At 41.3% G+C, this 14,838-nt stretch overlaps 1 protein-coding gene across 8 annotated transcripts in view; it reads right to left on the reverse strand.

The window, feature by feature from the left end:
- Window positions 1-14,838, reverse strand: part of LOC105490252 (TNF receptor superfamily member 19) — a 104,451-nt gene that overhangs the window by 56,249 nt on the left and 33,364 nt on the right. For 6 of the 8 annotated variants that reach the window (XM_011755698.3, XM_011755700.3, XM_011755694.3 and 3 more), the window contains exon 4: window positions 3,297-3,475. In XM_011755698.3, coding sequence (XP_011754000.2) covers window positions 3,297-3,475 — 179 coding nt within the window. Of the gene's footprint in view, window positions 1-3,296; window positions 3,476-3,572; window positions 3,753-8,994; window positions 9,105-14,838 lie in introns of those variants that run through there. The other 2 variants (XM_011755702.3, XM_071081550.1) reach the window with 2 other exon arrangements.

A 14,838-nucleotide genomic window follows, 5' to 3' on the forward strand; every position in this document is an offset into this window, starting at 1 on the left:
ATCAGTCACCTCCCATTCCCAACCCTCCCCAACCGCAGCCTTTAGGCAATACTAATTTCCTTTCTGTCCTTGTAGATTTGATCATTCTGGACATTTCAATAGAATCGTGTAATATGCTGTCATTTGTGACTGGCTTACTTCACTTAGCATAATGTTTTCTAGGTTCATCCATCTCGCAGCATATGTCAGGATTTCCTTCCTTTTCACTGATGAATAATATTTCATTGTTTGAATATATCCCATTTGGTTTTTCCATTTATCAGTTGATAGACATTTGGGTTTGTCTTAGTCAGTTTTGTGCTGCTGTAATAGAATATCACAGACTAGGTAATTTATAAACAACAGAAATTTATTTCTCATAGTTCTGAAGACTGGGAAGTCCAAGATCAAGATGCCAGTATCTGGTGTCTGGTGAGGGCCTTTCTGTTGCACCCTTCAGAGGGAAGAAATGCTGTGTCCTTACGTGGCAGAAAGTGGAAGGGCAACAAAAGGAACAAATTCCCTCTGTCAAGCCCCTTTATCGGGGCACCTTTGTGAGGGGAGGGCCCATCATGACCTAATTACCTGTTAAGGGCCCCACCTCTTAATACAATCGCATTGGCAATACCTGAGTTTTGAAGGGGACACATTCAAACCAGAGCTGGTTTGTTTCAGTGTTTTGGCTGTTATGTAAACTGCTGCTACGAACCTAGTGTACAAGTTTTTGTGTGGACGTGTTTTCAGTTCTCTTGGTTATATACCTAAGAGTCAAACTGTCAGGTCACATGGTAACTCTATGTCCAACTTTCTGAAGGAACTCTAGACTGTTTTCCAACCTGGCTGTACCCTTTGCTGTTCCCACCAACAGTGTATGAGGGTTTCAATCTCTCCGCGTCATCACCAGTTACTGTCTGGCTTTTGCTGGCTATAGCTATCTTAGTGGGGTTGAAGAATGTGGGTTTGATTTGCACTTTCCCTGATTGTTAATGATGCTGGGCAACTTTTCATGTGCTTACTGGCCATTTGTATATTTCTTTGGAGAAATGTCTATTCAAATCCTTCATTCTTATTTTAATTGAATTATTTGTCTTTTTATTATTGAGTTGTAAGAGTTCCTCACGTATTCTACTTAAGACAGTTCCTTATCAGACATATGATTTGCCAGTATTTTCCCCTATTTTGTGGGTTATGTGGTTGTGTTTTGTACTGCAAAGGGTTTCCTTTGAAGTACAAAGTTTAAAATTTTGATAAAGTCCAACAGAGCTATATTTTCTTTTGTTGCTCGTGCTTTTGGTGTTAGCCCACTATATCTTACAGCTCCCTAGGTGCTGTGTCTCTGTATATGACCATGCTGGACCCACTAGGCTATTTTCTACTCTGCTTCCACCCTTTAGGCCCAGAGCTTTATCTCCCCTCTGGCCTCAACAAGACCCCAACCCCGGGATATCTGGTCAAAACCACCCTGATCTTGTGGTGATCCAGTTAGCGTCTTTTGCCCGTGGTGCCTTGCAGCATGAGTTCTGACGTTAGACTCCCATGATGTAACTCCCAGACTCCCCACACACAGGTTAGGGTGATCTTGCCTGAATAATCTTAATCCTTAGTAAGTCTCAGTTTCTTCCTTTTTAAAACATTGTGAAAATTATAGAAAACAATTCATGAAAAGTACTTGGCCGGGTGCCTGGTACATTGTAAGTAATAAATGTTCGCTGCTCCTGCAATGCAGTTTCTGGTTGTCTCTTACTTTTGCAATACAGACTGGCTTCGGATGCTCCCGGGTTTCTGCTGCTTCTCTCTTCTGTCTTTGGTCAGTAACTCTGGCTCCACTCTAGCTCCATTAAGCTCTAAGGATATTCGGCTTCATCCCGTTCTCTGCATACTTGGTGTAGCAATGGCTCCTCCCAGCCTTCCAGGTCACCCACCTTGCCACCCTGAGTCCAGCTCTTCATCTAGACTCCCTCCTCCAGCTGTCTGTATTAATCCATCCCACAATTACTTAGAAGCCATCAGGATTTTAACTTCCTCCTCCCTGGTGCTCCCTCTGGCCCAGGTGTGGTCCCCCTCCTTATTGACAAGTCTATTTAAGGCTTCTGCGTTCGCACCTGCCCGCCCCTCCCCTGCTCTCTGTAACGTGGTGTACTGCACTCCTCCCTCTCCCTGCCACTCCCTTGGCCTCCTGGCGGTTTTTTACCCACACCAGGTGGATGCCCACCTGAGAACCTCTTGCTGGAGGTTCCCTCTGTCTGTGGTGTTCTTCCCCACCTCTCTGCTTGGCTCAGGGCCTCGTCTCCTTCAAGGAGATCTCACCTTTGAATAAAGCCTATCCTGATGACCCAATTTAACACTGTCACTGTCCTGCCCCTCACTGCGGCCATGCCCAATCTCCCTTGTCTGCCTTAGGGTTACTTCCAAAGCGATTATCTGCTATCTTTCTGCATAATTTGCTTCTTTATTTTTTACTATTTAAATATTTTTAAAACCCTGTAAGAAGCCGGGCATGGTGGCTTATGCCTGTAATCCCAGCACTTTGGGAGGTTGAGGCAGGCAGATCACCTGAGGTCAGGAGTTGGAGACCAACCAACATGGAGAAACCCTGTCTCCACTAAAAATACAAAAAATTAGCCAGGTGTGCTGGTGCATGCCTGTAATCCCAGCTACTCGGGAAGCTGAGAAAGAAGAATCACTTGAACCCGGGAGGAGGAGGTTGCGGTGAGCTGAGATGGCACCATTGCACTCCAGCCTGGGCAACAAGAATGAAACTCCATCTCAAAAACAAACAAACAACAACAACAAACAAACAAAAACCTACAAGAATATAAGCTCCCCACGGGCAGGGATCTTTACTACTTTATTTTCTGACATAGACCAAGCGTGTAAAGCAATGCCTAAGGTGGGTGGGCAAATCCCTGCTGAATGGCTGAATGGTGTGACCTGCCCTCCTCTGAAGCTAATGAGGGTGACGCTGTCAGAGAATTGCAGTCGCATGCGTCCCCTCTTTTGTGGGTTGCTTGTTCATTTTTCTGTCCATTTGTCCAAGTGTTCTTTTTTATTGATTTGTAGGAACTCCTTAGATTTTCATAACAGAAGTCCTTTGTTAGCATGTCTATTCATTTTCTTCACAGCCAGTGTCTGCTGCACGCATGGCACACGGTACCACGGATAATCCAGTGCTTAATATTGAAAGAAGTCACACATACTCCACCAGCTCTTCAAGTTAATATCAGCATGCATTCCAGTTTAGAACGGAACAAGGGAATTGCCTTTTTAAAAGTTAACTTAATTAAATAATTACAAGGGAAAGAAACCGGTCAACTCACCCTGGCAAGCAGTCCCCGCAGATGGCATCACTGGTGGCTGAGCAATTTGCCTTCTGAAAGCGGTTCACCAGTGCGCAGTCCAGACAGGGCTTGCATTTCTGGAAGCCCCAGTCCTCCTTGAACCTGTGCAGCCGGCACGTCACACACTGTGCATCCTCCCCATAGCCGAAGCCACATTCCTGTGGGGATTAACGGGCAATAGAAAGCTATTCAGACTTTGCAAGCGTGAAAAGGAAAGACCGCTGAGATGAAACGAAGACCTGGTCTAATAATTACCAAGTGTCGGCCTTCCTAGACACAAAGGCAGCTCTTTCAGCAAGTTCAAATGTGTCTTCCACTGCTAATGATCTCTCTTACTACGGTAAGCCCACTTAGTCATCCACTTTATTCAAGAAGCCGTGAGCATGGGAATAATCAAGGGTCTCTCGGCTCCCACTGCTGCATGACTACCAGTGGCTGGCAGAATTACGGCACTTTCTTCTCCTCTAATTAAGCCAGTCATGTGCATGCTCAGAAGCCAAAGCCAGGGAAACATTCAGCCACTCACTTCTAAGGCAGAAAATCACTACTTTGATATCAGGGGTGTTATTTTCAAAAATGAGGATAAGTGCATAAGAAATTTCATTAGTGGACAAGCCTAGAAGTCAATCCAAGTGGAGAGCTCCTTGAAAGAGTTAGCAATTTAGTATTTTCCAAGAGTAGAAAGAATCTTACATATGTCTTAAAAGGATGTTAACTTCCTGTTGAGACTAACTCTGTGGTAATAAGACATCAAGCTTCTCTAGATTTGAACATCAGAACACACTGTTTTCCAAGAACGGGCAAAACAAATGGCTCTTTGACCCACATACAATCATTTCCACAAGTTCAAGAACTCAGTAAACTATAGCATATCATATAACATAATTATAATGCAACTATAAAAAGAAGAACGTAGATGTGATCTGTGTTCATGACTATTTTAAAAACAAGTTTTAATACATAATTAGAAGTATGATTCCATTGTTTACAAAAACATTCATGTAAGTACCAACATTTATGGGTGCTGACTCCAGGCCAAGAACTTTAAACCATTAACTCAATAATCCATACTCCCTCCCTATCAGGGCAGCACTGCCATTTTTCCCATTTCATAGACTGGGGGATAGAGCATCAGAGAAGTTATGTACCTTGGGCCAGGTGACAGAAGTAGTGTTAGAAGCAGGATTTCAACCTACATCGTCTAATTCCAGAGTCAGGCTTCATAACCACTACACTATAGGGCCTGCCAGGTCGATCTTTGTGATGTTTTCTAAAGAACACTCTTCATTAACAAAAACCAGAAAACAGCTTAAGAGGAGCAAGAAGGACACCCACGCAGGCAGCAGGCTGGGCAAGCCCACAGATGCAGACCGGATGCCACAGAGGAAGAAGGGTTTGCGCGAAATCTCAGTTTCCTCATCTGTAAACCCTGGATGCTAGAATACAAGTCCCACCTAGTTCAACATTCCCATTTTTTCTGTAAAATTTACGTATTTTAATTTTTTCATCCGTATCTATATACAAAATCAACTAAGCAGCACTTATTGGCCAAAAATTAAATGAAAACCATTTAGTTTTGAAGGATAGTGTTGCCTGTACTTAATCAACTACTCAACAAAGGATTCGGAGGAATCATGTCCATCTAGATTTTTACTAATTAACTCACTCACATTTTGGGTGAGTGATACTTTCTTTCCTCCCTTCAATTACTCTGCCTGTCTTTCAAACGTACATCTGGAGTGAGCACAACAAAGAACCGAGGAGAAAAAGGTGGAAGGTCAGCCTCTTCCTCACTCCCGAGAGCCCTAGCCACACAATGTTCCACATCAGAGGCACAGAGAGGAGAGAGCGGGGGAGAAAAACAACATTTGATTTAAAGAACTGATGAACAAGTTAGAATTTCTTGAAAATTGTTAACAGGGATTATCTCTTTCAGGGGAGCGGGAGATTAGAATTACGGGTTATTCTCAAGTTTTGTAATTCTGCAAAGCGTAATTTTTGCAAAAAGCATCCATTACTCTTGTAATAGGAAAACAATAAAACAAATGCATATTCAAGAAGAATTTCTTTGGACATGTGCTGGGTCTTTGTGGGGTGATCACTGTGGCTCTGGCTCTGTGCTGGGACACCTGTGTTTTTGCTGAGCACTTTGGCTGCTGGGAGAGCTGTGTGCAGGCACAGGCTTTCTGAAGTACAGGAGAGAGCCTCCCCCTCCAAAGTCCCTCGGGATCAAAGCACGGGTGCATGTGACCTTCTGGGGGTGGTCTCCACCTTGTTCCCATGCTGGCTTCTCCACAGCAAAGGTCCAGGCAAGAGCAGAGGGTTTCAAAATCACAAAGTTGATCCAGGCAGCTTGAGGTTGCAAGAGTCTCATGTACGAGTTAAAACACAACAAAGGAAAGGAGGAAGGAGGAGAAGTATATGGGAAACAAAGGGAAAGAGAAAGGAGAATGCAGAGAAAGAGGTGCATTAACTGGGAATAAAGTCCTTGGAAATTCTGTGTCAAGCCAGCTCAACATAGGAGAAAAGTATGTGTTTTCCTACATCGGATCTAAAGAGACACGAGTTTGAATGCCAGCTCTACCACTTGTTGGCCAAGTGATTTCGGGAATTCTCCGATCCTCAGTTTCTTCATCTGTGAGATGAGGATAAGAATATCTGCCCTAAAGGTTGTGTGAGGAATAAATGGGAATACATATAAAGCTACTAAACTCTAAATCAAGCACAAAGTGCATTCTCTAAACAAATTATACCTGTAAGTGTTATGATTTTGGATTTTCTACAACCCAATAAAACAACTTTGCTGATTCAAGAATCATAAAGCTCCACCGGAAATGAGGGGATCATCAGACCCCAATTTCCATCTAAGACACTTTTATTGACTAAAAATCTTTGAAAAAGAAATAATAATTTTCTTAATTAAAAAAATGTGCATGGAACACAAACTCTCTCTAATTCTAAGTCAACTGCTGCACTGTGCTACAAGACAGCGCTGCGTTCCTGCCAGTCAGTCACTCAGTTGTGGCTCCCTGTCCTGCTGTCTGTCTCCAAGTCACCTCCTCCCTCCGCTGAGAAACTGTGTAAGTAGCCCAATGGACTTAAACAGTTTTGAGTGTCACATCTCTTTTGAAAATGAACATACAACTTAATGTGTGGGAGGTCTTTGTGGTTATTTCTTGACAAAATAATAAAATTCATTGAACATATCCCAAATACTCATGGGAACTTTTATAGAGACTATTTGGGAAATTTTATTTAAAATAGATTTTATCTGAAGTATTTATTATTTTCAAAAATATAATATTTTTAAAAGTCTAATATTAATTTGAAACTATTAAAAAATAGCCTGTAGTTCATAAAAGTCTAAGAAATTGATGAAGTGATCATTCTACATGTTGAATTAACTAGAAACCATGAAATAACTAGAAATTCAGAGAAGGTGATTCCAGGGAATTAAATTACAGTATGATGTCCATGACAGCAACTGCTTTTTGAGTTGACTGTCATATTTCTAATGCACCTTAAACAGAGACTCTGTAATTACTCATAATCCAGGCTATAAAGTAAACAGCATATAAATATTAAATTACCCCCAATATAAATGTCTGCTTTGATGTTTTCATTTCATTCAGTAAAACTGGGTGGTTAAAATGCCTTGAAATCTTCCCCATTAAGTTCAACAAATAACTACCGAGAACAAAAGAAAGAGGGAAAACAGCTGAAAGGGAAGCTCGACAGCCTCCGACCCATGGTGACATTGGTTAGCACAGACTGACACTGCCTTCACAAACTTGTGTCACCACCCTGGCCGAGATCATTTCTTTTTTCTTTTTATCATTTGTATACTGAAAAACTATTACGAACATGAGATTTTTAAAAAATACTCAAACAGTACACCTTTCTTCTCATCCCTGCTCCTTAACTTCCCACTCCCCCAACACAAGTTTTGGGGTGACCTGCCAAAAATATCCTCCTAGCGCGTGTGCATGTATTTAACACTGTTCAGGAACTAGATTTGTTTTCCCATGCCATTCATCTTGGAGAGTGCTCCGTATCAGCAAATAGAGAGTATTCCCCTGCATGGGTGGAGCTGGAACTGTTCTTACCACTGCATCCCAAATCCTGGCACAGACAGGGGGCAACCATTTAGGTTTGGCCCACTGCATTAGTATTGATCAGATGACCTAACCATGCAGCAAATGAAAACACTATCAAATCTTGTTTTTTCTCCCATAACTTTTGGATAGAAAGAAGTAATTTCCCTAGGTATATTATTTTCTGCTGCAGGCAGAGAAGTCAGCAAATAAATAATGAAATGAGCTTTGAGTTTAGCCTTTTGATAGGACTCTCTCCTTGACCAAACTCTAGATAGGTTATGAGCCACTTTCTATGGGGCCCTGTTCTCAAGAGCCCAGTTTCCCGAAAACCTGGCTAAATCTGGCCATGCTCAATATCTTATCAGGTTCCTCAACCCTCACCACCCCCCAGGTGATGCCTGGTCACTCTGGCCGGTCTTCAGCAAGAATTCTGTGAGGTCATTTTAGCCAGAATCTCCCTCACCCCTGATGGTTCCTCTTCGTGATTTTCCATCCACCAAACCCACCTGCTCTTTGGCTATATATCCCCACTTGCCTGGGCTGTATTTGGAGTGGAGCCCAGTTCTACACTGAGCTTCCATTTCCTCTACTGCAACAGTCCTGAGTAAAATCTGCTGTTCCACTGTCCAGTTCTGGGTTTTCTTTGACACTTTCCAAGTTGCACTAGAGTTGTCCCTCCCATCATGGCAAGAGGAGTGTGTGTGTGTGTGCGTGTGTGTGTGTGTGTCTGGTGAGGGGAGGGCAAGGAGGGTACAGGCAGAGTATGTCCATCTTTAGCCTGGGTTTCAGGATAAGGGATATGTGATTATGTTTATGGAGCATGGTCCACCATTAATATCAATGGTAGAAATGCATTTCTGTTTTAAAATGCCCCATAGTCTGTATTTTGAAATTATGACCCGGTACCTTAAAAGCTTGAAGGAAGTACCTAGTACTTCCTCAAATCCCTCAGAAGACATTTTTTATCAATAAACTTTAACATGGGAAAATATATGCATAGATAAAATAATAATGCAATAAAAAGGTATTATTACAGGGCCCCTACTTACTTCCTGAAATCATATGAGAAGTGAACAACCCATGTATCCAGTGCCTCCCTCCACCTCTCCTTCCCAAAAGCCTGGTGTCTAACAGGCCGGTGAATAAGAAATAAATGCCTGCTGATAAACAAATGGATGCACAAATATTATATAAGGCAGTATTTCCTAAATACTTAAAAAAAAATTCCTAGGGAGCAAAAGCTTGTAAGGGCCCTGGCAATGACTCCCAAGTGGCGAGGCCATACAGTCCTCCTGGGCTGAAGGGTGGCAGGCAGGATGGGCTGGGCTGGGGATGTCTGGGTGGCGTGGGGTCAGCGGCTTTCCTTATCTTGGTCCCAAGGGAGCAGGGGCTGGATTTAGCTGGGCTACTTCACCCAAGCTGGCAGCAGCAGTAGCTCTGTCACTCTGCCCAATATTTTTAAGCCACATTTGGTGGTTTTCCAGTAGCAAAATAACTCAAAGTAAACAGTCCCCAAATCCCCTTCTCTCTTTTCTCCCTCTGCAAATCCAGCCTTTAACAAAAACATAAGCCAGCCCTACCTACAGGTTGGAGGAGCAGCTCTTCAGACCGCAGGGGAGAACTCACAGACCCTCGTCGTCCAGGAAACACATTCTGGGCCTTGGCTGGAAAGCACTATTTATTTGTACAGCCAATGCGTTATTAACTGCGGGCCTTTGAACTCTAAAAGTTAAATGTTAAATTTTAAATGTGGATGGAGAAGTTATTTGAAGGGAAAATCTAGGGCATGGAAATGGAAATGACAAATTAGATTTATGTTGCTGGTGCTTAGAAATCAACTTTTAATTTCCTTTAATAAAACAACGCTGAAGAGATAGTTCCCCTCAACTTTCAGTTTCTGAAAATCTGTGCTTGAGTTTTTTAGAGAAAACTGACAAGCAAGAGCTTGTTAATATCTTACAACCATCCCTAGGCTAGATCAGTTATAATTAAACATAAATAAAGTGAGCAACACTGTAATTAAATGGCAGAAATGAATCTCATTTTTTATGCTTGCAAATTAATTTTTTAAAAACTTTCCTCAGAGAGACAAAAATAGTTTTCAAAAATGTCAACATCTTCAGAAATACGAAGCTGGGCATGCCCGGTGTGGAGCAATGTTGTTGTTTACAAGAGTTAATTTTTTCACATTAACTAAAGTCCTCCCAATAATTGGTTAGAAAAGTTTACTTTGAAAACTGTGCCAGAGACCTGAAGCCTGTTTCAAGTGGTTCATGCAAAAACTAGTTTCCTGATTTACTGCTGCGAGGCGATCGTGTTAATAGCACATTGCTGGCATTAATACTGGTGAGGAGGATGGGCTGGAGCTGGGTGAATTCTAGGCAGTAAGAATTAAAAGTCTAATGTGGTTACTTCAGGAAAACAAAAATCATCCTCTCCCACATATCCCAAAGTTAGGTTTATTTTCGGGAGCTGAAAGGATGCCTGATGGCCGAGTAACCCTCACCATACTTATGGCTCAGAAGGCCCAGCAGGTACTAGTTATGGGGCGCCCAGAATAAGCTTTTGTATGTTTTGACTCTGAAATAGGAAAAACCTTCTGAATTATCTTTCTCATGCACTTTCAAAATCGAAATCCTGTAGCGGAGGAGAGATAGGGTAAATATGGCTCAATGGGATAAAATCCTCAGACTCCACAGGGTTCAGTGACCTGTCATATATTTTCCCCAAAAATGCAGAAAAGATAACTACGTACTAAGCAAAATTTCTAAGAACTGAATGGGAAGAGATGCTGCTTGGGGCTTACGGGGAAGGAAGCAAAGGAGCTAGTGAGAGGCGCCTGCTCAGAACGCCCGGGGCAACAGCATCCGGCATGAGGAGCGTGGAGTACCGGAAACAGGAACTGGCGGCAAGGTCGAGGGTAGCTCCGGGGAGGAAGGACAGGAAGAAAGGAAGAAGGCTGACCAGCAAGGCGGCTCCCGTGGTGCATGTGCGTTAGGTCAATATGATTCTGGTACCTCCTTGTTTTACAGGCTGGTCCTATGGCAGGATTGCTGGAAGAAAGTTAATCTTTCTAGAGTCGTACTGTGGACAGTACAATAACCAGACCCCAGGTGGCCTCATTCAATGTTCATCAATTAAAATGAAATAGAATATTCTGTAAGTGTTCAGTAACCTCAGTGGCTAGTTGCTCGTATACTGGAGACAGCAGATAGAGACGACTCCCACCATCACCGACAGTTGTATCAGAGAGAACTGCACTAGGCTGTTTACAAAACAAGCAAGAGCTTGCTACCCCCACGTGGCTCCACCGCTCCTTCCTCCTGCACTGTTACTTACTAGCAGTGACAATGGACCAGTCAGTGAACCACTGTGTCCCAGTTTCCCTGTCCATAAGATGGGGATGGTTATAGTCCCTGTTTGAAACACATGTTGTAAGGATTCCATTAATTAATATACAAAGATCACATAGCAGCTGGCTCACTGTATGAAAAATTAGCCAATATTATCTTAGTTGCATAACATGTATAACAAGAGATAGTTCGTATTTATGTTAAGAGATGTCGTTTACGTGAACATAGCCCAAGATATCCAAGGTAAATGGTTAAAATAAGAATCTTTTAAAAGTGGCCAAAGAAGAGAAGGGTATCATCAAAGTCAGCAACAGTATCGGTGGATGTGGAGCTGCTGTGCAGACTTCTTAATACCTAAGAAGTGAAAAGAAGTGAAAAGAGGCTCGGACCTACTGACCACACACCACTGGCGAGTCAAGGCATAGGCTGCATTCAGGACTACGATTCCAGCAGCCCTAGCCAGCCCTGACTACACATTTTTACGGTAGAAAACTAACTAACAATGGGAAGGGATGCTCAGACACCTTGAGAAAAAATAGGATTGAATGCCTTCCAAAGAAAATAATAATTAGGAGTAATAAAACCACAGATGTAAAGTTTAACTATACCTGCTTAACCAAAGCACTTCCAAGCTTTAGTTTTAAGGCCCAGGTACATGTTTGTAATTGAAAGAACCTGACGACCCAGAGTGCGGAACAGAAAATGTCGGAAGTTTTAAGATACCTTTAATACAGAGAAACAAATAACATAGCAATGTTATAATAAAGGTTATTTGAAAATGCTAACGGCCTATTAAAAAATGTTCTTTTTACTCTCAATATAAAAAAACCTTTAGTTCTACATATCAGTAGTTTGGTCTAGCTCTTCTTCTTTTTCATAATTAACTTTAAAAAGTTTTATGTTTATTCTGCTTTCAAAATTTCAAATACCATAGGTAACCAAAATTCTAAGCCTCAGTCAAAAAGGTAAGGGCCCTCAGACTTGTTTAATTACAAATTAAAAGGTATCCCTCCAAACTACCTATTTATCTATTTATTTATTTGAGACAGGGTCTCACTTTGTCACTCAGACTTGAGTGCAGTGGTGCAATCTCGGCTCACCACAACTCCACCTCCCAGACTCAAGTGATTCTCCTGCCTCAGCCTCCTTAGTAGCTGGGATTACAGGCACCCACCACCACGCCTGGCTAATTTTTGTATTTTTAGTAGAGATGGGGTTTCACCATGTTGGCCAGGCTAGTCTTGAACTCCTGACCTCAGGTAATCCACCCGCCTCAGCCTCTCAAAGTGCTGGGATTATAGGTAAGCAACTGTGCCTGGCCCAAACTATGTATTTAATATCTCAAGTTTTAAAAAAGATTATTTATAAATGTAGTTGTCTGAAAAAATTTTAAAGCTTAGTCTTAGTCAAAAGACTAAATTTTCCCTTGATTTGTAAAGCTTGGAAATGAAAATTAGCCAGTTAAATGTAATTTTAATTTCAGTGATATATCTGACTGTAATATACTCATAACTTATTTTTCTTTCCTCTGAAAGACATATGCTGTTGCAAAAGGAACAATGAAAAGAAGAAATCACAAATTCATGAATGGACAATTTAAAAATATCTAACCTTAAAGTAACTGCTTATAAAAAGCTCAAGCTCTCTGAGTTAAGTGGGGTGGAAAATAAAAATATATTTATGTTTTCATTTGTGTATCTGAATCCTTTGCCTCTCTGTTGTATGTCAGAGCATGAGCAAAGTTAAGTTGCTGATTTTATTTATTATGAGCTAAAACTAAGATAAAAGACTTGGCAAAATATATGATTTATAATACATATACAAATTCATTCATTTTTATATTACTAGATTTAAGTGTCACTTTTTCCCCAAGAAATATTTGAGATTAACTGATTTGTTCAGTCATGTACTGTGTCAGGAGCTGGGTGCTCTGTAGATACAGGGTAGAAAAGCCGAACAACACGGGCTCCCAGGTGGACAGCCCAGGACAGGCATGCGGTAACATGGTATACAACTGTGCACCTGAGTGGGTCCTAGGAATCTCATTTTTCACTGACATTATTACCTTTACCTTTATTGCTCCTCACTCAGTTTGTCCTGGTCTTTTTTCAAAAAAAATTACAAATACGCAAACAGAAGGTGAACAAATGAAATAAGTACATAAAGGCAGAATTGTTCTGGTTGTTTCCCTTTGGCTGCTTCCTTCACGGATGGGGGGGAGGGGGCGGCGGGGGATGGCTGTTTCAATCCTTATGGAAAACTGCTATCTAGAGAAAAATATTTCTTCTGGACAGCCATGGGAATATGAAATACAGCACCTGTTATCAGTTAGTGTTCTCAGAAGATGGATCATTTCTGTTTATAAACACAATTTTTTAGAGCAGTTTTTAGGTTCATGACGAAATTGAGAGGAAGGTAGAGAGACAGCCCTTATATGCCCTACCCTCCCCTGCCACACACGAAGCCTCATTCTTACCAGCACCCTGCACCAGAATGGTACATTTGTTACAGTCTAGGAACACATGACTGTCACCTAAGTTCCACAGTTTACATTAGGGTTTATTCTTGGTGTTACATTCTGCGAGTTTGAACAACATAGAACGATATATATCCACCACTACAGGATCATACAGAGTAGATTCCCTGCCCTAAAAATCTTCCATGCCCACGTATTCATCCCTCCCTCACCCTTACCCCTGGCAACCAGTGATCTTTTTACTGTTTCCATAGTTTTGCCTTTTCTAGAATGTCATAGAGTTGGAATCATACAGTAAGCAGACTTTTCCAATTGGCTTATTTCACTTGGTAATGTGCATTTAAGGTCCTCTATATCTTTTCATGGCTTGATAGCTCATTTCCTTTTAGTGCAGAGTAATATTCCATCATAGGAATCACAGTTTATTTACCCATCACTTACTAAAGTACCTCTGGGTTGCTTCCAAGTCTTCGTAATTATGAACAAACCTGCTATAAGCATCTGTGAGCTTATATTTGTATGAGCGTGAAGTGTCCCTTCCTTTGATAAAATACTAAGGAGCACAATTGCTGGATCAGATAATACGAGTGTGCTTAGCTTTGGAAGACGCTGCCAAATTGTCTTCCAAATGGCTGTACCATTTTGCATTCCCACTGCCAAGGAATGAGAACTCCTGTTACTTCACATCCTCAACAGCCTTTGGTGGTGTCTGTGTTCTGGATTCCGGATTTCTAATAGGTGTACAGTGGTATCTCGTTGCTTACATTTGCATTTCCCTGATGACATACTATATGGAGGATCTTTTCATATGCTATTTGCCATCTGTATATCTTCTTTGGTGAGGTGTTCGTTAAGGTCTTTTACCCATTTTTTAATTGGATTTGTTTGTTTTCTTAGTGTTTTTAAGAATTTTTTGTATGTTTTGAATAACAGTCCTTTTTCAGATATCTTTTGCAAATATTTTCCACCAGTTTCTGGCTTGTATTTTCATTCTCTCAACCGTGTCTTAAGCAGAGTGGAAATTTTTAATTTTAATTAAGTTTAGCTTATTAATTTTTTCTTTCATAGGTTGTGTCTTTGGTGTCATATAAAAAAGACATCACTAAACCCAAGGTCTTCTAGAGAAAACCTAGGAGTTTTATAGCTTTGCATTTTACAGTTAGGTCTGTGACCTGTTTTGAGTTAGGTCTGTGTCTAGATTCATTTTTTGCATGTGGATGTCGAGTTGTTTTAGATCCATCTGTTGAAGAGTCTATCTTTTCTCCACCGTGTTGTTTGCTCCTTTGTCAAAGACCAGATGACTACACTTAGCTGGGTCTATTCCTGGGCTCTCTATTCTGTTCCATTAATTGATTTGTCTGTTATTTTGTCAATACCACACTGTCTTGATTACTGTATCTTTACAGTAAGTCTTGATGTGGGTAGTGTCAATCCTCCAACTTTTTCTTCTAAAAAACTGTGTTGATTATTCTGGGTCTTTGGCCTCTACAGATAAACTTTAGAATCCGTTTGTCAATATCTACAAAATAACTTGCTGGGACTTTGATTGGGATTCCATTGCATCTATAAATCAAGTTGAGAAACACTGACATCTT

This window comes from Macaca nemestrina, chromosome 16 (genome assembly GCF_043159975.1).
Source record: "Macaca nemestrina isolate mMacNem1 chromosome 16, mMacNem.hap1, whole genome shotgun sequence".
Taxonomy (NCBI): domain Eukaryota; kingdom Metazoa; phylum Chordata; class Mammalia; order Primates; family Cercopithecidae; genus Macaca; species Macaca nemestrina.